Source organism: Pollicipes pollicipes, unplaced genomic scaffold, assembly GCF_011947565.3.
Source record: "Pollicipes pollicipes isolate AB1234 unplaced genomic scaffold, Ppol_2.1 Scaffold_4740;HRSCAF=5597_pilon_pilon_pilon, whole genome shotgun sequence".
Lineage (NCBI taxonomy): Eukaryota > Metazoa > Arthropoda > Thecostraca > Pollicipedomorpha > Pollicipedidae > Pollicipes > Pollicipes pollicipes.
In genome coordinates, this window is record NW_023596545.1 from 26244869 (window position 1) to 26272669 (window position 27801).

The following is a 27801-nucleotide window of genomic DNA, read 5'->3' on the forward strand; positions in this document are numbered from 1 at the left end:
CCTGCACCCGCAGCGGTGACGAGCAGACGTAGACATCGCCAGCGAGCGAAGCACGCGGACACGCCGGTCGCGGCAAACTGTCAAAATGACTTTCGGCCGTTTCTGGGGCAGTTTAGCGGGCAGCGGCGGCATGTGACAGCTGGTTACACCGGCCACGGGCGGGGCCGGTGACCTGGGCTGACCGGCGGCAGGTGACCGGGACGGCCAGCGCGGACCCGCGGGTCACCGGGTCATGAGTCACGATCACAGGCGACCACGACGGCGCCGGCGACCGTCGTAAAGCCAGACGGCAGCCTATAAAAGGCTCGCCCCCGGTCTTTCTTTAGTAACCTGAGCGTGGTGGGCGCATGCGCCCTGTCGCCGGACGGGCCGTCGCCATCGTCGCGGCGAGCTCGACTCGAGGACGTGCTGCCGGGGCGTGCGTCGGGCGCGGGTGTGTCTGTTGGCAGACGGAGACCGCCGGTGGGCCGACAGCTCTGCTCTCCACGCGCCACCCAGCCACGCGCCTGCACCATGTCCAGCTCCAAGACCACCACCCGCAAGTACACGTACACCTCCACCGGCGGTGGGAGCTCCGATGTGCAGATGGAGTTCCACACCGACCAGATGGCTCTGGCACGCATGGAGGTGAGTGTGGCGACCGGCAAGCCAGTGTACCGAAACGGATGGACGGCCACTGGCTCTGGCACCTGACCAGCGTGCGGTGCCCACAACGACCATCAGACTTTTGGATCGCCTGTTATGACACGGGGAGCGATCACGAACTATCTGGGCTGCCGAGGAAGAACGAGACAGCTGGATTTTCGGTCTGATACGGACGGGCACAATCGTCACATGTAGGAGTACATATAAATCCGGACCATAAATGTGACCCTCTGCTTTTGAATGAACGACGCCTGCAATGCGCTTGAAGTACAAGAACACAGAGAGCGTGGGGGAGGGAGGGGGGAGGGGTTTGCTACAGACTGCCCGCGGCGTCGAAGACAGTGAGACCCGCGTAATGAGAGTCTTTGTAAGCGCCCAGGTAGCCCCATGATAATGTATGGTCAATGACATACTCCAAGAGCGTTCCTCCTCTCGCAGAGGCTTTGCTGCATTCTGCGCCGCGAAAACGTGTGCGTGATCAATGCTTTTGTGAAATCAGTATTATCAGATCATTACAGCATGGAATCAACGCATAAACGAATGCCTTCGAATGACGCTGCAACAAGCGGTGTTTTAAAATTTAACGGTAAAGTAACGGTATTTAACGGTAAAAAGGTGATTTCAAACGCGAAACAAGCTTACAGTCAAATTCAGCCGGCAAGAGCCATCTAGGACCCAAACAATGAGGCATATTCCCATTACACAGATCAGTGTCAATTATCAAACACTATCCCCGAGCATGGTAGCTTGCTCCAACACAGTTGTCCATCGCCGGAACACGCACCACTGACCAATCAGAGGCCACGTTACTTGACACGACACCAATCATGGGCCACGTTACTTGACTCGAGATGCTACGGCTATGGTACCAATACCTACCACGTTTGCTGTGGCTGATGAAGCGTGGAGGGATTGGGTTGAACACCACTGACGCTGTATGTATCTACATTAGGGAAACGCATGCACGCACCATTGACGGGAAATATTCGGCGCTCGGTGTGATGTGAATACCGAGACCGACACAAACTTGAGGTCTCTAAATTTCGGTTATTTTTGCTAAGCTATCGAGCTAAGTGCGTTGCACTTTTTGTAAACAATGCATTTTGCTTACGTTCACATGAAAGTTTCGATAGTTGCTCAGTGCCTTCGCGGTGTACGGTAGTGCGAACTGCTTACCGATGCATGACGTTCACCTGGTGCATTGACCTCCAAGCACTGATGCGCTTTCCAGTTCTTCGGTGTAGTGCATTCTCATGAATCCTCCGTTAAATCCCTTGATCGTTAACAAAAATTCACATTGTAAAAGCGATCGCGTTTTTTTTATTTTGTGGTGTGACTGAAATCCCCGGCGAAGTCTTTTATTGAGATGCCAGAAGAAAACATTTGAAGCTTGCCTTATTTCTAAGGGTCATACCAGCTAGAATTGATAACTCATTTAATTGGCCCCTTTTTTCCTTACCTGCTCACAAAGGCAAGGGCACTGTCGCAAAATTTAGCGCTTAGTTGTTACGGTATGGTCGCTGGTCTGAATGACATACTCAGTCAGCGGAATTGTCAAGACCCTGTCCATGTAGCCAGTGGCAAATACTGCTTTAACACGGCTGAAACACATGACACTTCTTATGACATCTTAGTAAATGAAATAAAGAAACAGCGGCTTCCAGAATTGTTGCAGTTACATTCAGAGATAGCGTTCAAAATCCATTATCCAAATTACTGTCGAAACGATTTGTGACCATGCGCGGTACCAACAGTTGCACGGCGATGATCAGAAGAATCGCCTGAAAATTCCAGTTTGGGCTGGAGATTAAAAAGGTTGGTAAAGACTGGATGAACTTATCATGATAAGGTTGCATCCTGTCCCCCTTTGACGAACTCGCACGCCCACTCATCAGCAGAGCGGCCGAAGGAACGCCCACCGGCGCTAATCACAGCTGGGGCTGGGGACGGGCTGGGCACGGGACGGCTCGGGCTGGGGACGGGCTGGGCACAGGACGGCGGCTGGGACTGACATCCGGGCCAGCCGCCCGGCGTGCCAAGGAATGCGGCGGCGGCGGCCCGAGGTGACACTCCGAGCGTCCCTGGGCCCGCTCCAGGCGGCTGGGCCCCGCCACAGCGGACCGGCCGTCACGGGTCCCGTGTCTGGGCCCGGCGGGACCCGAGACCGGCGCGGTTCCAGCAGCCCGCCTGCCACTCCGCTGCCGACTGCGGGGAAGGCAGCTGCCTGTCCAGCGGGCGCTTGGAGCATTCGCTGACCCAATAGGCCACGGCCACAAACAGCGCACCGATCAGTCCAGTTGGCTGTCAGCCATGGCACTTACGCTTCCACGCGAGCAGGAGCCTTCCACTACGTTTCCAGATTCCTCTGATACGATGCACCAGTTCCAGCTCACCCTCTCATGCATAACTCCATTTCTCTTTTTCGGAAGCACGGTCTACGCGCCTTTCCGCATCTCCAGCGTTTTTCCTACGCCGCTTTCCAGCACACTTCAAACATCTCCTCCCACCTGGAGCCAAATGCTACAACCACCCAAGCATGCTCTGCCAGTTCTGTTTTCTGTTCAGTTGCTAGCGTTCTTCTGTCACCTGCGCCGGCCCTCAGCATGGCCTGTCGTTGTCATCCTCCGCCGGGCAGCCATTGCTCCAGTGTCACTACAATCCTTTGTGACCGGCTAAAATCGATAACGCGATACATCTCCACTTTGTTCCACTTGTTTCCCATTCATCGTGGCAAATTCCCATCACTGGCACAACCTCAGTCTATCTGAAACTCTCCCAACTTTGCGAACGTGGTTCTGCAAGCCGTGTCTTGGTGTTCAAATCTCCCAACAGGGTCATCTACCTCGACACTAGTATCCCTTCCTCCAATTCTTCCCTAGCATCCAGCTCCAGTTCCGCTCCCCATGCACAGCCCAGTCTGGTTGCCAGCTCTGCTCCTACGCTCCGTCGTCACCGTCCTGCTTCAGCTCACGGCTCTCGCTGTCCTGCACCCCGCCCGACGGCGAGCCCCTCACAGCCTGTCGGCGACGCCGCCGCCGGTGGGCCGGCCAGGGGAGCGTCGGAGCTCCAGTCGGCCCCCCGCCGCGGCGGCGCTGGCACCGCCCCTGCGTATCTGGCAGGCGACGCCGCCATGACGCCGGTGGCCGTCCCGAATTGTCGCAGCCCCGGCCCACGTCAGCGGTGCACCAACCACCTGGCAGACGTGTCACCAACACGGACACCGCGCCACTGGCAGGGGTGCAGAGGAGACTGTGCACCGCCTGGCGAAGCGCATCACCGACACTGGCACCGCACCACTGGCACCTGGCGGTGGCGGTGCACCAGCTGGTGGGGTGTGTCACCAGCACTGGCACCGCACCATAGGCACCTGGCGGTGGCGGTGCACCCGCTGGTGGGATGTGTCACCAGTACTGACATCGCGTTGTTGTGCCTCCGGCGCGGAAGTGCTTAGAGCCCTGGAGCTGTTTACAGCCCATGGTTCACAGTCCACGATTCACAGCGCGTTACCGAATGGAAATGAATCGCCGGTAATCCACTGAGCGAGAATGTGTTGTACTCGAACGTCTTATCACCTTGTCAGTGGGTGATCACTAAGCCGATCCTGTTTTACGCGATCACATCAATGTATTTTCTTTCGGCGTTATCTTAATCATACACCGTTGCACTAATCTTGCAGATAATTGGGAGGTTCAGGCGTGCCGTGCTGTACTCTTGGACGCATGAGCCTCTCTTCCTCCGCGTCCCCTCCCCCCTGAGATATCCCCCGGCCACGTGCTGTCGTGGCTTGAACCAGTCAAGCCCCCCAGCGATGTCGACCTGAGTGATGTTTCTGATCCATCGCCAGCTTGATTTTGGCAAACCACACTGATACGAAAACCAACCCCATTCTGGCTGTCATGTTACATGGATCCAAAGCCGAGTCAGTCTGTAAACAACGTGTGAGGGCCCGCTCACTCGACCATGCGCAAATACATTATGTATTTTTACATGGGGCATTAAGTGGTCACTATCCCGGCATAAACAGCAACTGCGATGCAAATCAGCTCCAAAATAAGTTCACTAACCGCCTGGGGTGATGCCCTAAGCTAATGTGTGTTTATCAGAAATATTTTGCAACAATGAGATGCAAGCAAAATTACCCTCATCCCCGCAATATTCCTTCCTTTATCATTTCTTGCGCGTTAAGAAGTCTGTAGCTTCAGGCTTGAACTGTTCCTTAGCTATCAAATAATCCAACGGCATCTTGGCTCTGACACGTTTGAGTAACAGCCGACGCGAGAAAGTTGTTGTCATGACCCTTAGTCAGCTGTAGTTTTATCAAAAAGAGTTATCAGTAAGAATGTCCAGGTGGAGTAGGTGGCACCATCAGTTAGAGTTCCCGCTGGGTGGAGTAGGTGGCACCAAGTTTGAGTTCCCGCGGGGAGTAGGGTGGCACCATCAGTAGAGTTCCCGCTGGTGAGTAGGTGGCACCATCAAGTTTGAGTCCGGTGAGTAGTGGCACCATCAGTTAGAGTTCCCGCTGGGTGGAGTAGGTGGCACCATCAGTCTGAGTTCCCGCTGGGTGGAGTAGGTGGCACCATCAGTTAGAGTTCCCGCTGGGTGTTCATTACTCGTCATGGACGGACATTCGGGTCGATCCTGGGCGCTGAACACAACCACAGAGCTACCACGGCGCCGTATGTGGGGTCCTGGCAGTAACATGGCGCCAGGCACTGGCAATGTTTGGATGATGCATCAATGACAAGTGCCCTGAGGTGAGCAGGGAAGGAGCCGGCGCGCGGGTGGATAAATTAAGAACCTTATTTCATCAACTGGGGAAATATGTGCTGATTTAATGTTTTAACGGCACGTTATGTGACGGGAAAATCGTATTTTGCGCTGAATCTGTGGTACGTCGATCTATTCTGATGTGGAAAGCATTAACAAAATGGATGGCTGAACCGCTATGTGCATCATAACAATTGATCATCTGTGCGTACATCGCCTATTCTTTTTTTTGCTGATGTTATCATGTGCGCTGATGCAGCTTAGTTCTGTGTATGCCTCTCTTCACATGCTTTGTTAACTATTGCTGCACTGCTCCACTCTCTCTTTAACCTATAATCGTTTTCGACTTTACAGCCGTTTGCCTTTTAACATGCGTACCATGACGACATGCGCCTTTATCTCGCAGGCGCACGAAGAGCAGCTGGTTGTGAAGCGATACAATGTTAGTAACCTGAATGCCCTCTCAGCATGCCTGTGTCGCCCGTTTTCGCGTCACCTGCCTCTCCAGTCACGTATTTAGTTACCGCATTTAAGCCACGTAGCACGTAGTACACGGCTGGAAGTGCCCCATGACTATGTACCCAGACTTCCCATCAAACCTTGCGTGTTTGACCTTTGCTAAGATTTGATGTGGCATGCTCGCCGATGTACGGCAAGGGAAGACAGCTCCGTGGTCATGGTGGAGCCCAACACGTTAGTGCAGCGCGGTTTGTGTTCAATGGTTATTTCTGTGAATAGTTTAGGTACTTAGACCATGTGTTATTGATAGTTATGTGTGGTCCAAGTCGATGAGACTGTTAAAGAAACGATAGCCGCATGAATGTGCTCCTAAGATTTTCGGAATGGTGTTACATTCCTATTATATTCTTCTGGCGCTGATTAGGCCGGTCTCGCGTCAACTTGTAAAACAGAGCCATTCTGCTTCGGTACAATGCATGACTGCACAGCCGACAGATGTGCAGCTTGACAGCTGCTTAGCATGAGCTTCTTTCGCAGCTTCGCAAGCTGCACACCTTCCACACTCCACCTCCACCGTGAATAAGTATATTGGTCGTCGCGGCGCCACGCGACTTTCGTGGGTCGGTATAGCTTTTCACTTTGAGCCGCATTATCGCCATCTGGCGCGACTGTTGCCACAGTACTGTGTCGGCGTCGTGACCGGGAAGCGGTAACGTGATGCCGTATCGCTGTCGTGATCCACTGTAGCTGTGGACACGGTGCCGTGTCACCGTCGTGAGCTGGTACAGATATTGACACGGTACCGTATCACTGCTATGACCGGGAAGCGTTGACACAGTGCCGTTCCACTGTCGTGACCGGGAAGCGTTGATGCGGTACCGTGTCACAGTCGTGACCGGGAGGCGTTGACACGGTGCAGTGCGGGCGGCCCGCGGGCTGGGTGACTCCCAGCTAAAAATACCCGCCCGTTTTGGCAGCGGCCTAAGCGTTCCGGCGGCGGCTGAGCGCCGCCCCAGCCGCCGGTCTTGTCGCTCACCATTGTTCCACGCGCTGGAACAGGTGACTCCCCGGGGCCACCACCTCCACACCCAGGCTCGTGCAACGCGTCAGATTTGGGAGACGAGCGGCACGCCCATCTGCGTATGTCAAGCGAGATGCGACGGGGCACCAGCGCGGTCGGCTGGCGGGATGGCTGCAGGCTTCCGTGTCAGAACCTCCAGCGTTTCAGTCGGAAGTTCAGCCAGCTCACTCGGTGGCGATTGAGGAGGGCCACGTGCAGTTTTGGATAGCGAAACTAGGCTTGCTTGTTGTTTATTTTAGGAATGCTGAATACTGTGCTGTATACTGCATGCATGCAGCTTGGAGCAGCTACATTTTATGCAAAAGTTTGTTCGGTAGTCATGGATAAATGGAACAAAGTGTTGATCTTAAGAAGTTTCCGACGAATATGCTTACACACGCGACTTCAAACGGTGGAAGAGGTGGTTAAAAAAGCAGTCTGGCTAGATCAGCTATCAGTCAGCAGTACCTCGGGAAGCAAAATGTCAGGGGGGTTTTCGTGAAAGTATCAAGTTACATTTCGATATAACTCAAACAATGAGAAGGCGAATGCCTGTTCTTGCCGTACCTTACTTTATGTTTTGAAAAATTGACGTTCCTCGGGCAGGCTTAAGCCAAAAAATAAGTTGTGCTTTTTCGCCAGAGCATCATCAACCGATTGATTTGTGTTCAACTTGAGCCCTGTTTATTTTCAAAAGTCACGGGTTGCACGGTTATCTTGACTTTCAGTTTTTCACAAAACAGGGCGTGAGTCGATGGTGTATGGTTCTATTTACATTACTCTTCTTCACCCAGCGAGGAACAGACGCTGCACCTCCCTCTCGTGTTTTGTTCTCTTACCGCCCTCTGGCAGCGTCATGCAACTTTGTGACTTTCACGCAATTCGCACACGTGTGCCCAAATTTTAAAGAAACTGGTCACGCAGAAGCTGTTTCATGCTTTCGCTTTTGATAGGCTATCAGTTGCGCCATGTGAGTAAGGTGTGAAAAAGGTTGCTGGTTCATTCAGACAGCCATATACATGTACACGAAGGCTATGTCCATAAATGTTCTGGTGGAGTCGCACTCAGGTACTGAAAAATGGAGGGCACACTGGTGCATCATCCGTGAATTTTCGCGCATGTTGCCAGTGCACACTGGGATGGTGCCCGTGATGCACGTGTTGCGTTCAGAACAAACACCAGTTTGTCGGGTCTGGTGACCATCTGCTTTGCGTGAACTTAAGGGAATGCGGGCGAGTACAGAGGACGGTTTACGGCTTATGTGGTTTTGGGTGAAACACAGATGGACAACCAGCAATGCATTCATATGCATAAATTACGTTTAATATGCATCAAAAATATTTGGCAGAAGCACACCGTGTTACTCAAACATGGGTGAACGAAGCGACAGGTTGACAACGAAAAGTGACGTTAAGGGTGCCTTCTTCACGTGGCTTACCTAGGTGTCCCCGGTGCGGTATCTAAACCACCACAAATGGATCTACCAAAGTCTACCACATCAAAGGTCTTTAATCTTTCTAGCGCTCAAAACGAGCAAATGACACAAATTTGGTGATGCAAAAATGCTTCTTTCCCCACCCTGTTGTCACCCACGATCTGAATTTCAGCTTTTAGATTCATGTGTATGAAAGGCATTTTCTTTCCAAGTCGATCTGAGTTTCTAGCATATAAATACTTCTAAACATTAGCGCTGTCTTGAGAATATTGACCTTGGAAAGAATATTTACGTTCGGGTGCGTTTCTCGACCTTTTTAATTTTGCACTTCAGGAGTGTTTAAATGAAGATCCTGTTCGTTCAAGTTAAGTGGCGTTTGTTCCACCAAAATTCGATGGGCGGTTCTCGAGACCTCTGGGGGGAGGGAATCTACCCCTCTCCGAAGATTAACGTAAATGCCACAGCCCACTGTGACTGCGGGGATGCACAACCTTCAAAAAGGCATGCTTTTAAAGAACCTGATCAGTTGTTTTATCACTGGTGATAGTTAACCACAATGTGCGTTCATTTGAAGCCAAGAATTGGCATATCTGCATACATCGTGCCGTCTTGAATCACGAAAGGCCTCAGCGCATGGTCGCAGCGTCGACAAAAAAGCTGTCGATATATATTATAACATGAAGTATCCTAAATGTTTCCATCTGTTCTGCAACTCACCAAGCGAGACTTATCATGTAACCTTTGATGTAAATAGCTAACGAAAATACCCTAAATCAGTAACAGTGATGTTATTTTGTTCAAACAGCCGTTCTTGTGATTTACGCGAAATTGCCAAATGGGGTTATGTAAATGGGGTGAATGGTCTCTTTCTCTCTCGGGCGTGAGGGAATTCTACAAATACATTTCCATTATTATCAATACATGAATGGTGAGGGCATTCGGTAGCAATTTTTTTATCAAAGTTTGATGCGATACCGCAAAAGGGGTCACAGCAAGGCTCGACAACAAACAGTTTTACATACAACTTATTTAGAATTTTCCATCATCGAAAAGAAACTAGAGCGTGCATTGCCGGCTGAAAAAGGCCACACTTTGTAGTGCATTCGTATATTGGTAGACAGCACAACCCACGTTCACGAGATCACATAGTAAAATGTGAAATAGACATCGATCACAACAGCGTGCAAACTTTGCTAAGGGCAGCTTACGTATAAATACACCTGTCACTACTCTTGATGTTTTCTTACGAGCGTAGATAAACAAAAATGGCTGTAGTGAACTGTCAACGACGTCCGCGGCCGTAGCTTGCTTGCCTTTGTTTTGTTCGATAAGCAGGATGTATGGCTGCCTTCATGGCATGAACAAACGTTACGCACATGTGTCAACTTCAATGTGAGACGTAAGGTGTAAAGTTTAGAGTCTTGAGCAATTTGCTGTGGAAGGCCTGAGATCAAGAGGTTTGTACTTGTTAACCTCCGGTAGCTATCAGGGAATAGCACAATTTTCAGGTACGTTGAAAATCAGATGAGTTCAGATGAAAAGGAATTGTTCGGACCATCGTCCTCATCTGGTGGGTCAGTATGTACGTAACGTTTCGTTCAGTTATCTCCCAAGCAGAGATCATGTGTTATGGAACGGAATTAGATGATCTTTCCCGGTTAGCTCAGCTGGTAAAGCACTGGACCCGCTCTCAGAAGACCTTGGTTTGAATTCCAGTAATTCCAACGACAGATTCGGCTTGTGATGCGTACTCGGCTGATAGCCAAGCTTCCTCCAGCCCTTTTAAGAAACCTACTTAGAAGGACCGTCGTCAGGTCCTTCGAAGAAACACCTGACAACGGTCGGAGAGATAACCAACCGAAACGCTGTGCACAAGCTAACATACCAGGCGAGAACAACAGGCCGCCCAATCTTGCCATCCGTTATACTAATGCCTCGGCCCAATCCTTGTGTAAAACTGTCTTATTATTTCATTTTGCATTACATCATTTTACATTATTGAATTTGTTCAGCTTTGGGGTTTCAAGCATTTTGTTGATTATAAAAAGCCTCCATCTGTGTCTACCTTGACGTCGATTTACTCTGGTCTGACTACACGGTCTCTCTCTCTCTCTCTCTCTCTCTCTCTCTCTCTCTCTCTCTCTCTCTCTCTCTCTCTCTCTCTCTCTCTCTCTCTCTCTCTCTCTCTCTCTCTCTCTCTCTCCCTCTCTCTCTCTCCTCTCTCTCTCTCTCTCTCTCTCTCTCTCTCTCTCTCTCTCTCTCTCTCTCTCTCTCTCTCTCTCTCTCTCTCTCTCTCTCTCTCTCTCTCTCTCTCTCTCTCTCTCTCTTGCCCTGCTCGGCCCCACCTGGCGCTGTCCCGCCCTGCTCGGCCCGACCCGGCCGTCTGCCCCGTCGGCTGCGGGTTTCCCATCCGCCCGACGCGGCCGGCGACAGCCGCTCGGCCGGCGTCTTGGCCGCCTCTCCCGCCGCATAGCTGCGCCAGCCAAAATTACCGGTACGGCCGCGGCCGCGCCGTCCACGGCGGATGGCACCGGCGCGCTCAGCACGCTCGACGACGGCCGAAACTGCACCAAGGCCGAGTGCCCGGCTCAGGCCTCGGCCGAGATGAGAGGGCCGTGGCGCGCTCCAGGCTGGCACACGCTGTCTCAGCAAATGCGAGTGCTGGGAAGGTCGTGGAGTAGCAGAATATCACGTGGATAGGCCGCGGTTGATCAGCCAAGCTGGTACGCGTCTTCTTGAATGAGTTTCCCATACAGACTTTTTCGAATATCTCGTCATTCGATGTCAGAGATACAGTACCGTGCTGTTTTCAAGGACAAGCGCGTGGCTCACTCGAATGCTGCACGTTCAGCGAGACTCACACAAGAGTATGCTGTAATCACGCTACGAGATCTCCTATACTGGTCTGCGAGATGTTTAGTGAGAACTAACAAAAATCGTTCTGTTTACCGGGCATGTCGTTATAAAATCTCAGTTGGACGTCATTGTTGTACCACACTTATTCACTTTTGTAAGACAGTAAATTTTGATTAATTTAGCTATCCCACTGCTGCATTTGTGGTACACATTTACTCATCACTGCTGCAGTTGGACTGTGGGTCAGAACGAGCGTTATAAAATATTCGATTGCTGTACGCCACATGTCATGGAAACGCTTCCGTAAATCTCCTGGCAGCGATTCAGCTCAGGTTAGCTCCGCACAGTAGCATGAAGTCACATAATCAAAACCCTTATGCATGCGGATTAGTTTCCTCCATCATCATAGAACATAACCGCTGCATGATCTGGAAGCGTTGCCTCACGCATTCGATGTTGTCTCGTCCCCGATCCACTCGCTGATTTTGAGTCGCAGAATCCCGGCGGGCACTGGTTTGTGAAGTACGTGCGTATGCCCACGTGTGAAGCACGGCACATACCCTGTTACAAACGATCACGATGATGTCTGAACAGTCGTGTGTTGAGCATCAGCCCTGTGGGCGCAGTTGGAAAAGCGTCGGGTGTTCCGGTCAAGGTGCTAAGACGTGAGGGCTTGCTTCTCAAGTGCTTAGCTTATGCGACTTGTCTATGGCGGTCATTCGTCGACAGACAACCGAGAAAGTCAGGCTGGAGCGAGCCGACCGCGTCTCAGCATTATCTGGCACCTTAAAAGCGGTCAGAGAATGTTCGTTGAGCTGGATTATTAGTTTTTTAGATGATTTACTTTTATTATTATTTGGCTTTTATTTATTTACGATGACTAGGTAGACATCAGGACCAACGAAACTAACCAATGTCACTGACGCGTCCTTGCACCTCCCGCATCAAAAGCCGTTTAGCGGATACTGCGATTCCACTAGTCACCGCCGCACAGATTGCGGGGAGAGTTGCTGCAAGACGTGTATTCCATCACTTAACCCGCAACCGTGTCTTTCCACTAGGAAGGGACTCTAAAACCAAATGCAATCGTGCTTCCTTTTTCGAAGCGCACCGCCAGATCGGCATCGAAAGATGTGCGAGATATGGTCGGTACCATTCAAGCCGCCACCCTAGAGCAGTTGAGAAGCAGGCTAAAGAGTGTTTTTATGTTACTTTGATCCCCATCCCTTCCATGAGGCTGAACGATGTGGGCTGCGCGCGGGTTTTGCCGCGGTTGAAGTCTTGCGTCACACCGTGACGCGCGTGCCCTGCCGGTGAGAGGCATCGGTTGTGAGCAGACGTGGGCCTCACCTACCTCACTTGCGCGTGCCCCTCCCTCGATCACTAACCTGCGCTCCGTGCCCCCCAGGACAGGATCCGCCAGCTCCACGAAGACCTCGAATCGGAGCGTGAAGTCCGCCAGAGGGTGAGTGCCGTACTCACGTCCGGACTTGGTCAGGTCGTATGTCGTTCAGGAACTCAGGTGCACGTCCGTGTACACATGCATCACACGTGTCCGTGCACACATAGCTCACGCAGAGCACGCATCGCAAAATCGCCGGATGTTGTGGGTTTGTCTCATGAAACCGGCTTCTGCTGTCACCACTGCTGCTGATCGCGGAGTGTTATTGCTGAAATATTACGGTCACGTTGTTGATTGTAGGTTGTGCATGATCTCCACATGTTTTTCGCACCACGTATGAGTTAACGTGATAGAAATAACGCGTCAGCTGACTCTGGGCGGCTCAGAACTGTACAGTGCACATCGGTACGTTTAATGCAGTTTTGGTCATTTGTCCGGACACAGGACTTATACTGCCAACCCAAGGAATATTCCCCGGAGGTTGAATGAATGGCCTTACTTAATCCAGCGGCTTCTTTGTTTGATCGCCGACCTAATCAACACTTGCCACTGATATCCCCCGCTGTAGTGGCACAACACTGTTTGCTTTCCAAACAGACGTGTTTTGATTTTCCTTCGATGCATCAAATAGCGGCCTGACGTAGACAAACACACCTCTCAACGGCCCGAGACAACTGCTTTGGAGGGTTCCAGCTGAACCTATAGAATTTGTGGATGCACGAATTTGTTTTCATAGAGTGACTTGGATTTGTGTGTTGAGCTGCACGTCGCACTTTACACATTTTATAATAAACTGCTGTCATGACGAGCAACCCACTTCATTCCTAAGGAGACCGGTCTTTTCCGACAGTTTGATGGCCATTCCCTGTTGAAATGTCTGTTCTTGCCACTACCCGTTTCACACCGCACCGGTCCCAGACCTTCTCCGGCACTGAATCTGATATTGAATATGGCTTCTTCCAGCTTGGTTCCAAAAAACTGTTTTTGTTTTACTCCGGGAACAATTGTTTTTGTTTCAAGCTCATCTCTGGACCTGCATGCCACACAACTAATTACACTCGAAAAAATCTGGTTATCCTTAACAGTCAGAATGTCTACCGGCTTTTCTTTCTCATTTTCGTTGAGTTGGGCACCTAACTAGCGGTATAGTCCCCTGCCCGCCTGCCCTCCCAGTGCTCGTGAATGAGAATTTTTCCCGCCCGGTGAAGGAAGTGTGTTTGGAGCTCATCACTTGACACACTCTGCAATCACTGGTGACGGGGCTGATGAAATGGCCTCCTGTGTCGTATATGCAAGCCTTACCATGTAACTCTATGCTTTGGCAGCAAGTCGATGTGTCTATAGTGCTGTAATTTCTCCCTTTTTACATGAGACGTATCTGACGCCTCATCGAGCTCGATGCGATTGTAGTCAAGCTGTTTCTCCAGCTTTGTGGAACTGAGGCAAGCAGGACTACTGAAGGCCACATACTTGTTCGGCACAGACAAGATGGGGTTTAGTTGTTTGTGCTCAGAAATGGGGTTGAGGTGTTTGTGCTCAGAAATGGGATCTAGTGTTCTCTGCAGGAAGCATGCCAAGCCTGGGCCCTCTCGAGGCACGCCCCTAGATCTATTCCTGGTGTGAAGCGCACCGGCTCTGGCTCAGACAGGGCTCGGTAGAAACCATTCAGCCGGTGGGGAATGCTGCTGCGCTTGTTGAGTGATCACATGCGTATGCTCGGAGGGTTGCGGGGGTTGCGGACGGAGCAGCGCGCACAATGAGTCATCAAAGAAGCGAATGGTCTATCCCGGTGGAAATGTGTCACTACGCGTATGCCGCAAAAACTAACGAACTGCCTGGCCCAGACTCCGGCTGGGAGTTCTGTTGTTTCCCTGCTCCTTTGGCCATGCTTGCTGCGCAAGCTGGACGTGTAGGGCCGGTGCCGCCGGTGCTGTGACAGCCCCAGCTGTGACGGCCCTAGCTGTGACGGTCGGGACCGTGCGGCCCGCGCAGGACCGGTGCCGCCGGTGCTGTGACGGCCCTAGCTGTGACGGCCTGGACCGTGCGGCCCGCGCAGGACCGGTGCCGCCGGTGCTGTGACGGCCCTAGCTGTGACGGCCTTAGCTGAGACTGCCTGGACCGTGCGGCCCGCGCCGGTTGACACTCCAGCGCCGGCCTCCGCCCGGCCGGCGACCTATTTCTGGCGCGAATCTGGAACACTAGCCGCTGCGACCCACTCCCAGCACAAATGGAGACGCGGCGAGCCGACAGCCAAGCGGCAGGTGTGCAGACGCGCCCCCTCAGTCTGCAACGCCTGTCACAGGCGGGCGAGAGCCAGGCGGGCCGACAGCCCGGCTGCCGGTAGGCGTTCCATCCCCAGCATCAACCCGCACTACCAATAACCACTGGCTTGGCTCCAGACGCGAACTCTGAATGCAGCTAACGCCTCTTATGAATACGTGGTTATCGTGTCTCTTAATGTTCACAGGCTCACAGGCTCAGAGTATTTCGGCCCAGCTAGGGGGTAGCCCGATGCAGAATTGCACCCATGGTCAAAATTATTGCACTTTTAATCTAGAGAGAAAGTGAAGGATCAAATACCAAAATTTGGTATTCCTATCGCATATTACTGAGCTGGGGTCGGTTTTCTTACCCATATAAATGCTAGATTCACAGCCTGTGGTTTGAGTTCCAAGCCACCCATATAGGCCACCCGGATCATGTTTTTAGAAGCAGCATGCAGTTAACTGGCAGCAGTATAGCTGAGACAGGAATAAGACTGCCGAATCCCAGGCGCATGTCCCAGACGGAGAAGTTCGTGATGAATGATCGACTGTCCACTTAAGTTGTCCAATACGTGCCGCTGATTTTGATTAAACCCCATATAAACATTTTTACCCGATAGCTTCGTAGAGCTGACCCGTGGCCCGTTCCGCAGAGATGAGGCGTGGTCCGTTCCGTAGAGCTGACCAGTGGCCAGTTCCGCAGAGCTGACTCGTGGCCCGTTCCGCAGAGCTGACTCGTGGCCTGTTCCGCAGAGCTGACTCGTGGTCCGTTCCGCAGAGCTGACACGCGGCCCGTTCCGCAGAGCTGACTCGTGGCCCGTTCCGCAGAGCTGACTCGTGGCCCGTTCGGCAGAGCTGACCCGTGGCCCGTTCGGCAGAGCTGACTCGTGGCCCGTTCCGCAGAACTGACTAGTGGCCCGTTCCGCAGAGCTGACTCGTGGCCCGTTCTGCAGAGCTGACTCGTGGCGGGGCTGAGCCTGCCTGACCCGATGTTGCAGATTGAGCGTGACAAGGCCGACCTGAGCGTGCACCTGATCCAGATGCGGGAGCGGCTGGAGGAGGCGGAAGGCCGGCGTCGACGGCCAGGTTAGCAGCCGCTCCCACCCGGGGCCACCCGACCTCAGGTCAGGGCCAGGCTCAGGGGCAGGCTCTGGAGCTGGCCGGAGCTGGCCGGGTCACCCAGCTGGGCGGGCGGGCCTGTCCCAGCCCTGGGAATCGGTGCCCTTCTCCTGCAGAACATCGTGGCCCAGCCCAACCGGCAAATGTGCTGAATTCCCTTAAACCAGCCCAGCATAAACTGGGACCTTTCCGAACCACTGGATAGTGTCCAGACCGTCCTATTAGGCTGTTGTATATTATTACGTTTATGTTCATCGGCTCGACCAGTCCGAGCTGACCGTCTGAACAAGCTTCCGAACAACGTTTCACTTCGGTAACACAATCAGCACGCATGAACAACTTCTGCAGTCCGTTTTACCGTGATGTTATTCCAGTGACACCTTGTTGTCGACAACCAGATCCCTTTGGCCGGGATGTGGTGTGGATGTGGATGTGGTCACACACGGTCGCAGTGGGGCACGGTTGTCTTTCTTATTGCGCCGTTCCTCAATGATCGGGCTGCTGCATCCTGCTCGCCAGCTGCGGCTTGTCCCTTGGTCACACGTAAACCAAAGCTCTTGTCGCTCAAAACTGGGTAGAATGTACCGTTTTAAGCAAATACTGAACACGGTAGTATCATAATATCCCACTTTAGTCGGATTTTCGAAATTTCAGTTGTACGAATGCTAACCAATGCACCGTAGTTAACCCACGCCGTTAGTTATGCGTTCATAGTGGACTCGTAGGTGCGTGACAGAACAATTTGCCATGCACAGACGCGTTTAAGACTCCGTGTATATCTTGGATTTGCGTTCATAACGGTCCGATTCAGAATTTCAGCTAAATATTTTTCGGAACAGATGGAAATCAACAAGAAGCGCGACAATGAGCTCCTGAAACTGCGAAAGCTGTTGGAGGATGTTCACTTGGAGAGCGAGGACAGCCTCCACGTGATGAAGAAGAAGCATCAGGAGACCATCCAAGAGTACATCGACCAGCTCGACGCCATGTCCAAGACAAGATCAAGGTCAGATCTACGTTTTGGCCGAATGCGTTCTGACACGATTTTGCTTCGGTTCGTATTAAAAATACGTGGCTTTGTCACAAGATCGATACTTTTGGCACATTCGCTCGAGCTCAGTCAAGCTGGGCGCGATTGGCACGGATACACGGATATCACCAACAGTATCTTTGTCAGCATCCCACAGCAATGCACAGCTGTGTGAATCATTTTAGCCATAGAAGGCGCTTACGTTATATGTTCTCTTTCAGAATCGAGAAGGAGAAGAACAAGTTCCAGTCGGAGCTGTATGAGCTCATGAGTCAGATGGAGGGATCCACCAAGGAGAAGGTAGTGTATGTCTTGGTACAACGCATCAAATAGACAGATTCATTCACGGGCGGGTGTTATATAATAGCTTCAATCACCTTCCTTGGGCTTCTGTGTAGTGTCGTTGGATATGATCATACTATCCACGTCCGATCCCAACTCGCTTTTGTGCCTGTTCAAAGTTACCAAAATGACTGATCTATAACAATGTGTTGCCGATGCCTGCTCCTGACGAGCAAACCGCCATCACAGAACTCTAAGCTGTAGTCCGCGCTATCAGCTGCCTATTTTTGCATTGCAGCCTACCGATACATGCGGCCCGCCTGCTGCCTTGATAGGGTAGTCAGTGCACCCAATGATCCTCAATACACCCACCGATCCTCAATGCACCCACTGATCCTCAACTTGGTGGCCAGGTGGCCATCACCAAGCACTGCGAGAAGCTGGAAGTGCAGGTGCATGAGCTGAACGTCAGGATTGAGGAGATTAACAGGACTGTTATCGACCTGACCAGCATCAAAACGAGGATCTCGCAGGTGAGTTATCGTAGCGTCAGGATTGAGGAGATTAACAGGACTGTTATTGACCTGACCAGCATCAAAACGAGGATCTCGCAGGTGGGTTATCGTAGCGTCAGGATTGAGGAGATTAACAGGACTGTTATCGACCTGACCAGCATCAAAACGAGGATCTCGCAGGTGATTTATCGTAGCGCTGCGCCAGATGCAGACGGGTGATCGAGTGAAACAAAACATCGACGATTCTCAGGATCAGGATCCTGTCGCTGAAGGTTTCTATGGGATGCGGGATATACACGTGGGATCAACGTACATGATTCCTTTTGTGCTCTAGGCTGGTTGCGGAATCGCATTTTTTAATGGAGCTGAGATATTCGCCCTCTGCCGAACAGAAAAGCTCTGTTCAAGCTCTATTTATGAGGGTCGATAAGTCGTGTTCGTTTTAACCATAATATACAGTTCGAAACCAACTCGTGTACTGATGAACTAACCCATTCAAATCGATGCATACAGGCATTCGGGTAACTTAGTTTGATGTGCTTGCAGCCTATTCCACTTTTCGGATTAATTTTACGGAGCGTGAGCTTTATTTCTATCGTGTTTCAAAGTCATGCTCCGCATTTGTTCGGGTGCTCGTTGCCAGGAGAACATCTCCCTGACGAAGGAGGTGCAGGATCTGAAAGTGAGCATGGAGAACATCCAGTACACCAAGCACCAGCTGCAGACGGCCCTGAATGATTCCAACCGTCGTCTGGAGGAGGAGGACAGGGTGAGGAGCGCTGCGACAGCTGGCCAAGGCAGCGTTCATCTGGCCTTGACCTGGCCGGCTGGTGACAGATCAGCTGCAGCATCTCGAGCCCGCTGCCGCCGATTGTTCGGGCCGGGTGTGAGCAGGTCTCCAGACTCCCAGTGAACTCTGATTTGATATCAGCACTGTTGAAATTAAGTTCAAGGTGAAATCAATTCCTCGCATTTCTAGCCAGCCCGAGTCGCAGCACGAGTAGGCCCTATATTCATTAATGTATTCTCTTGAAAATGCAATATTGGATGACTGATGTGCATATATATATATATATATATATATATATATATATATATATATATATATGGATAGATAGATAGGGAGATAGATAAATCGATAGATCTGTAGGCATTGAAACAAAACCCGTGCACTGTAGGCTGAATAGATGCCATTGAAGCACAGCCCATCACGATCTTGGTGTAGACCTGTGAACACAGGCACCAGAATTAAGACTGAACAATACCATAGACCGGCGCCGGACAAGACTGACCCGTTTCGCCGTTGCGCAGCGTCGCAGCACCCTCGAGTCGCAGCTCCACACGGTGGAGCTGGAGCTGGAGTCGGTGCGCCACCAGCTGGAGGAGGAGTCGACGGTGCGACTCGACATCGAGCGCCAGCTGGTCAAGGCCAAGGCCGACATGGACAGCTGGCGCCTCAAATACGAGGGCGAGGCTCAGGCGCGTGCCGAGGAGATGGAGGAGCTCAGGTGGGTCACGGGGGAGGGAAGTTGGTGAACCCAGAGGGTCAACGTGAGATCAGTTCGCAGCGGTGAGGTCAGGAATCCAAGCAGATCACGGCGAAAAGATCAGGAACCCAGGCGCATTACAGCGGGGAATCCAAGAGCACATGTGGGTCGCGGCGAGTAGGTTAGGGACGAGGGTGGGTCATAGCGGAACACAGGCGGGTGACATGGGTCAGAGTAGACATTTGAGTGTCTCTGATCGGCCACAGTTGGGGTTGCCTGCAGTTCACATGCAACGTATCGAGAAGATACGTGGTTCACGCGGTCCACCGGGAGTGGATTGGCGGAACGGCGGGGGAGCTAATGGTCCAGATAGGAAAAGATCGAGGTTGTCGTGCATACCCGGGCGCTGGATCTGAGCACGCGCTGAATTGAACATCGGTCCACACATATAAGTTTATTCAGCTGTAATAATAAGTCACCGGTGACTGCAACCTCATCGGAATACTTTACACGGCTCGTACAGAGACAGGTGACGCGATTTGCAGCTCGCTATGCGGCTAAAAGTCTATGCCTGATGTTTTTATGTTTTTGTTTTGCACAACCATGTCTGTTGACATAACAGATGAAAATGGCAGTACAATGAGTCAAAAACATGTTCCATAGGTAAATGCTGCATGTATATTCCACATAATGAGACATCACTACCTTGTTTTGCAGGCGCAAGTTTGCCCTGAAGGTCCAGGAGCAGGAGGAGCACATCGAGACCCTGATGGCCAAGCTGTCCCAGGTGGAGAAGCAGAAGTCCCGCCTGCAGTCGGAGGTGGAGGTCCTCATCATCGACCTGGAAAAGGCCAACGGCTCGTGCCGCGAGCTCCAGAAGCGCGTCGAGCTGCTGGAGCGCATGAACAACGACCTCAAGGGCAAGGTCAGCAAGCTGCAGAACCCATTAAGACCTCGCATTTTGGCGTACAGCTAGCTTGCTGCAAACTTTCGCTGCACTGTCAGCCGCAACTGACCGCCCTAACGATCGACGCGTTTTGGGTCAAGTCCTCCTCAAAGAGGACTTGACCCAAAATCACATGTCTGAATGCAGAATATGCTTCATTGGTAGACACGTTAAAAGCTCAACATTGGGTCTGATGATGGGACGTGGAGAAACCACGACAAGCCTTCTTCAATGTTAGTTGTGGCAATAACAAGCGTTTCATCCTAGTCGAAGGGACGGTGCGTTATTGGGTACATTATACCGTCGTACCCTGGCCAGGACCCGCCTCAGGCCCTCGCGAAGGCAGTGGCCAGAAGCGTCGGAGTTATAACACCTGCCACCCAGCCAGACGTGTGAAGCGACCGGAGCTTGACATGCTGATTACGCCCGGCAGCTGGACGAGGTGGCCGCCCTGTACGAGCAGAGCCAGCGCGACAACCGGGCCAAGGCGGCCGAGATTCAGCGGCTGAACGCCGAGAACGACAAGCTCAAGGAGCAGAACAACAACCTGGGCCGCGACAACAAGAAGCTCGGAGGTCGGTGGCACGTCGGCAAAGTGGCCCGCTCTGACGTCACGAACACAATTTTTGTGTCCTGTTGAATATGTGTGAATTCAAGGGTGTTTTGAAGTTAGTGCAACAAGTCATCAATAGCCCTAGGCAGCATTGATGTACTAATTTGAGTGTAGTGGTGACTCCGAACAGTGCAATGTCTATGTTTACATCCTCGCCACCACTTAGCAGCACCCCGTGCTGCTAAGCTGCTAACCAGCCATTTGTGGCCGCCAAGTGACGTCATGGTGGTCTCCTGCAGACGAGAACCATGACCTGAAGAACGCGCTGGCCGAGCTGACGCGCCGCTACCACGAGCTGGAGCTGGAGAACCGGCGGCTGGAGAACGAGCGCCAGGAGCTGGCAGCCGCCTACAAGGAGGCTGAGGCCGTGAGTAGCAGCCAGTCACAAGCGCGGCCGAAATTTTGCGGGCTCATCACAGAACCTTCAGTTGTATATCGAACAAGCAATTGACTCGTCACATTGTCACAAAATGACCCTTGACTTGCCACAAAACTTTCAGTTGCATATCAAACAAGCAGCTGCTAGTCGTAATGGCGTTGACGGTGATCTCTGTGCAACAGGTGCCCTACCGCAACCTGCAAAGGTGTTCACATTGTGTGGATGCGTTTATATGCGATCTGTTCCCCATCGTTTTTATGGAGTTATAATGTGGTAAAAGATTAAATTTTAACGGCCGTCAAAATTGAGCACAAAAGAGGCTGTAGCAAGGGTTTTTATGAGTGATGCAGACACATCAGTGCAAGTATTTTCATTATCTTCTCTTTTTCGGCTTAAAACCGTGACCATAAAACTGCGAGATTAACTTTGACCTGCAATCAAAAATTTTTGAACCAAGTAAGGGGCGGAAAAAGTCTTGACCTAAGCCATTATCTTGTCCAAAATAGAACCGTCTGTTTTAAAACTACGACGTCAAAACTTGGAAAGCAACTGCTTGGCAACTGAGATGGCTTAAGGTAATCTTGTCGGTCATGTATTGTGCCCTCACACAACGCGCGAGCCATTCCATTGCCTCCGGCCTCGACCTGTTGTGACGTAGCGCTAGAGCATCATCAGCCGCTCTGCTGCGTTCATTAGCACGGCAATGGGAAATTTTGGCGTCCTACCTCTACGGCCCGTCTTTGAACTACTTACGGTCACATCATTTGTTGCCGTAACATTGCGTGCGCCCATTGTTAAATGCTTGAGTCACTTTGTGACGAGATTCAGGCGTCCTTTTCACCCGCACTGCTCGCTTTAAGTAACTTAAGCTTGAGTTAGGCACACTTAACTTCGCGTTAAGTGCTGATGTCGGGTGGCTGCTGCTCGCGTCATCAAGTGTTGATATCGGGTGGCTGCCGCTCGCGTCATCAAGTGCTGATGTCGGGTGGCTGCTGCTCGCGTCAGGTGTTGATATCGGGTGGCTGCTGTCCGCGTTGTCAAGTGCTCATGTCGGGTGGCTGTGCTTGACAGGGCCGCCGGGCCGAGGAGGGGCGCGCCCAAATGCTGTCTGGTGAGTTGAGCCAGGTGCGACACGAAATGGAGAAGCGCATCTCCATGAAGGATGAAGAAATCGAGTCCATCAGGCAAGTGGTGGAATAGGAAAATGTCAGCCGAGTTCTTTTCATTCCTGCGCAGAAAAAAGCGAATAAGTCCGCCAACTTTTAACTGATGTTCTTAGTCGTTCGAAATTACCATCATACTTGATTTGTTTTTTATTTGTTCTGTAGAATAGAAATAGCCCAATCTAAATTTTAACTGGTGCAGTAAATTTCTACATTGTAAGAGGATGTTGGAAAGCATACCCTGGAAGTTCTCAGAATTTTTCGAAAGGCAGAATAAAAAGTTTGCGCCGAGATGAAGGTTGGAAATGGCAGCACTGAGTGAAGTAGGAAATCTTGCTTGCCTAAAGTGATGTCTACGGGTGGTGGATGATGACACGTTGGATATGCGAACAGCAGGATGAAATTTTTGGACCATTGCAGAGCGCTACCATTCTAGTTTTTCCGCACATCGGAGCAATCGCATGTGGGTTGAAGTAGCACAAGCCAGCCTTTTCAGGTCAGCTCTCTGCACCAGCGTCGCCATCAGGAGACAGCAGACAAATGCGCAACGCCTTCGAACTTTAGCTTTAGATCCCTCACGCTGCGTGAATAGCATGACATCAAAACGACCTCGGTCCACTCTTGTTGTTCCTCTCCCTCTCATCAGTTGACAACGCGACTCCGTTTTAAAAATCAGATTGGTTGTGGTGGTGGTGGTGCTTAAGTTGACGGCTCTCCTTCCACAAATGACTTCAGTCGATATAACTGATCTGTAATTCCGTTTGAGATCGCGTTCGGAAAGATCTCTCGGTTGCATTCTGAATTACCATCGGAAGGATAAGAACACATCGTGTGGTATCTGACCCACCGGTAACTGCGCAACCACGCCTGCAATTCCTTTTGACACAACGACCGACGCGCCTGCAGGAAGTCGCTGACGGTCGAGATTGAGCAGCTAAACGGCCGGCTGGCTGACGCCGAAGCCCGACTCAAGGCCGAGGTGATCCGCATCAAGAAGAAGATGCAGATCACCATCACCGAGCTGGAGATGTCTATCGATGTGGCCAACAAGAACAACATCGAGCTGCAGAAGAATGTCAAGAAGCTGTCGCTGCAGGTAAACTGATTTACTTCATCGCCGCTTGCATGGCAGTCTCTCCCAATGTCTCGCCAGCCCATGGTCGTGTTGTCTGGGACGGGACTGCCCGTGGGAAGTTGCGCATATCGTCTTCATTCTCTGATGTCTTTCTGGATTGGAATAGAAATGTAGTCCGGCCTTGTAGTCTGTGTCTGCCCCGATAGCTCAGTGGGTTAGAGCGCGTGCCTTCTGATTCACCGACCCGTGGCGGGGTAGGTTCGAGTGGCTTTAGGCGCTCGCTATTTGTCTTTGACAGATATGTCCTGTTGCCGGTGGCAGCGGTCGCGCTAAAGGCCAGGTGACGTCAGAGGGTAGGGCGGACCGTGCCCAGCATCGCGGCACGTTAAACTTCTGCCCCTAAAGTCTGTCCTTGACCTGGAATTGCACAATAGGATGGCAGGCGCCATCGTTTACACAAGAATCATTGCTTAACGTTAGCTCTGATCACAAAATTGCATCCACTCAAAAAGCTTGGATTCCACCTTTAAAACGTAGTGAGCTGCTTTGTGAGCGATGTGAGCATTTCCTACCTGCGCACATTGGACTGTGTCTGTCTTTTCAACTCACGGAGCTGTAATCATACGGAATTTCAGTGCCATTGGCCGGCATTTGCCTTCCTGGCTGGTGGAGTCACAGGCCGTGTCCTCTATGCCCACTGACCTCTGTCTGTCCCGCAGCTGACGGAGTCACAGGCCCTGCCCCCCTTGCGGACTGGCCTCTGTCTGTACCGCAGCTGACGGAGTCACAGGCCCTGCCCCCCTGCCGACTGGCCTATGTCTGTACCGCAGCTGGCGGAGTCACAGGCCCTGCTCCCCCTGCCGACTGGCCTCTGTCTGTACCGCAGCTGACGGAGTCACAGGCCCTGCCCCCCTTGCGGACTGGCCTTTGTCTGTACCGCAGCTGACGGAGTCACAGGCCCTGCCCCCCTTGCGGACTGGCCTTTGTCTGTACCGCAGCTGACGGAGTCACAGGCCCTGCCCCCCTTGCCGACTGGCTTCTGTCTGTCCCGCAGCTGACGGAGCTGCAGGCGCACTACGACGACGTCCAGCGCCAGCTGCAGGCAACGCTGGACCAGTACGGCATCGCCCAGCGGCGCATCCAGGCGCTGTCGGCTGAGGCGGAGGAGATGCGCGGCAACCTGGACCAGGTGCGGAGGCGTGCCCCCCCCCCCTTCCCCCAACCCCTCCTCACGGCTGGGCCATCCCTCTGCCATCATGGCAAGATGGCCCGGCTTACTTGGGCCTCCTCCCTTATTGTTGCTTCGTTGATGAACCCAGTACCTTTGGCCATCGAGTACTGTTAAAATTACGTGTATGCACGGACGCACCAGCGTGTTATTCAATGTGATTGTGTAACTCTAACTGTGTAAATTTAACAGTGTAACTCAATGCAAATAGCATTGGACGATGCGCTGTATCTGTAGGAGCAGTCCGGCTGGCAATCTGAAACAAACGTGTATCTGCGCTCTTTTTTAGCAATGCATCCCAGGTTACGGAAGGTTATCAAAAATCGGCCGTTTTATCAGCAATCTCAGTGCCAATCAGCAATTATCAATTCAAATCCCAGCGATCCCAAAGAAGGGAGCTGGGTGGCCCCGATGACCGATCCCCGCAGCGGATCTGACGCATGCGCCCCGTCCTTCAGGCTCAGCGCCTGAAGCGTTCGGCTGAGGAAACGTGCGAGGAGTTCCGCGTTCGCATCAACGAGCTGCAGACGGTCAACGTCAACCTGACCAGCGTCAAGAGCAAGCTGGAGCAGGAGCTGGTTAACCTCACGTCTGACTATGATGAAGTCACCAAGGAACTCAGGGTTAGTGGTTCAGTATTTTTGTTATTCTTTTGCTCATTATATTGCATGTTTCTTTGCAGTGATATGCCACTGATTATCAACGCCAAGCGCATGCATTGACCCATCTTACAGACGGGGTGACAGTTATTCAGACCGCAACGCAGCTGTCTCTCAATTTTCATTTTAATGCACCATAAATTATTCCATTTAAATTTCGATTAAAATGCATCACAAGTTGCCACACTCAATGTTCTCCCAACGGATGCGACCAAACCACGCGTCATGCTTTCATTCGCCCGTACGCTCACGTACACAACCGGTGGGTCATCTCTCAACGCGGTCCTCATGCTATCGGCAGGTGGTGGACGAAAGGTACATGAAGGTGCAGAACGAGCTGAAGCACTCGGTTGAGATGCTGACGGAGGAGCAGACGCGCATCGTCAAGATCGAGACCATCAAAAAGTCGCTGGAGGTGGAGGTGAAGAACCTCACCATCCGGCTGGAGGAAGTGGAGGCCAGCGCCATAGCCGGCGGCAAGCGCGTCATCAGCAAACTGGAGGCCCGCGTGAGTGTCCCGCCTGGTTTGGCAATACGCTGTTCAGACAGTTGAATGCGGGGTGGATGTCCGTGAGTGCAAACAACTGGAAATCTGCTCAGCTGGGACGTCAGCATGACGTGGGACGTCACTCGACAATGAGACGATTAGCATCGCTTTAAGAAGCATTTTGAGGCATCGTACTGGAGGGTACTTTATAACCATAAGGTAAAGTTGGGTGCAGTGCATATCACATAAATACACCGTCAAGTTTATTTTTTTAGAGTACTTTATGGTGAAACAACTGTAAGTTGTTCGGAATCAGTGACAGCGTTTGTTGGCGTGTTAGTCGGTGGCTGCCCTGTATAAAAGGAGGTTATAAAGGCTGTCTGATGTCGAATTATCTCAACGCTCTACGACACAATGTCATTGCCATCCAGCAAATCCCTTATAGCTTGACAAGGCAGTTGGAGCCGGCAGGTGCACACGAGAAACACGTGTTTGCACGTGTTTTCTGTAAGCATTAGTGCTATCCAATAGTGCCAGGCTTAATCCCATATGCTGCAACAACACTCTAATGATCTGCTGTTTGTCGTCCAATGCTGCTCACACAAATTCATTCAATTCATCAATTCATTTCCAGCTGCGCGACCTGGAGCTCGAGTTCGACAACGAGAAGCGGCGTCACGCCGAGACCCTCAATCAGCTGCGCAAGAAGGAGCGCAATGTGAAGGAGCTGATGATCCAGATGGAGGAGGACCAGCAGAACATCTTGATGCTGCAGGAAACTCTCGACAAGCAGTCCCAGAAGGTACACTTATGCACTGTGGCTTGAGAGTGTTCAGGATTCGGATGGTTGATTTCCTTCTCGGCCATCGGGAACCCTGAGATCTGCATTACTTCCGGAGACAGAGTGTTACTTCACTCCCCGCACTTAACCGAACAATCGGCTGTCTGTCGCTGGTGTAACGCTGCCGCCGTTCCCAGGTAAACCTCTACAAGCGCCAGCTGCAGGACCAGGAGCAGATGTCGTCGCAGAGCATCACGCGCGCGCGCCACTTCCAGCGCGAGCTGGAGGCGGCTGAAGCTCGCGCCGAGAGCGCCGAGACCAACATGAACATGATCCGCACCAAGCACCGCAGCTTTGTCACACAGTCGGCCGTGCCGGGTGGCTCCATCACGGTGGTGCAGCAGACCCGGAGCGTCGAGCAGTGAGACGCGCCGCCAGTGCGCATCCCGCCGAAGAGCGGCCCTCCCGGGCGCCGGCGGCCGCGGCTGGGCGGCCCCGGCGCCCGCGAGCCCGCGGCGGAGAGCGGCCCCTCCCGGGCGCCGGCGGCCGCGGCTGAGCAGCCCCGGCGCCCGCGAGCCCGCGGCGGAGAGCGGCCCCTCCCGGGCGCCGGCGGCCGCGGCTGGGCTGCCCCGGCGCCCGGCAGCCCGTGCCCGCTATGGCCCCTTGACCCCGCCTGTCCCTGGTCCGTCGGCAGCTGTAGTGGCCCCCGCCCAGCGTCAGTGACCCCTCTGTGTCCGCCCCTGCGTGGCACGTCCTCCGTACCGAGTCGGGTGAATGCGAGACTGAGCGCCTTCGGGTGCCAACGAGCGCCTGTGCGGGCGTAGGTCGTGGCGCGAGTCGACTCGAGGTCGTCTGGGGCCCACACCCCTGCGGCACGCTGACTGCCTCTGTCGGCTTAGCACCCGGCCGCTCGCCGCCTGGCCAAACGACGACAGCCAAACGAGTGTAAAATACATGTGAATATTGTCAAACATGTGTGACCTTTTGACAACGTTATGGCGAACTGCGATGACGTCATCGAATAAAAGAACACCTAAAACCAGATATTTGTTTGAAGAACTTGTTGTTGCTATCATTGACAGTACGCTCAGACAAATGTGGGCAGCCCGTCTTCACTCAGGTCGAAGGACGCAGGCACGGGTTCAAAAC

General features: G+C 52.4%; 1 protein-coding gene across 1 annotated transcript; it reads left to right on the forward strand.

The window, feature by feature from the left end:
• Positions 1–389: 389 nt before the first annotated feature.
• LOC119099294 (paramyosin, long form-like) lies at positions 390–27132 on the forward strand. The gene is given in 20 exon segments (XM_037222419.1): positions 390–627; positions 5819–5854; positions 12631–12687; positions 15887–15955; positions 15957–15974; positions 16847–17013; positions 17259–17337; positions 17733–17852; positions 18478–18603; positions 19146–19342; positions 20039–20246; positions 20701–20842; positions 21120–21247; positions 22331–22443; positions 23329–23518; positions 24552–24686; positions 25184–25348; positions 25686–25892; positions 26506–26673; positions 26850–27132. Coding segments are annotated over 20 exon segments (2667 nt in total). The 5' UTR covers positions 390–513; the 3' UTR covers positions 27078–27132.
• Positions 27133–27801: the final 669 nt, after the last annotated feature.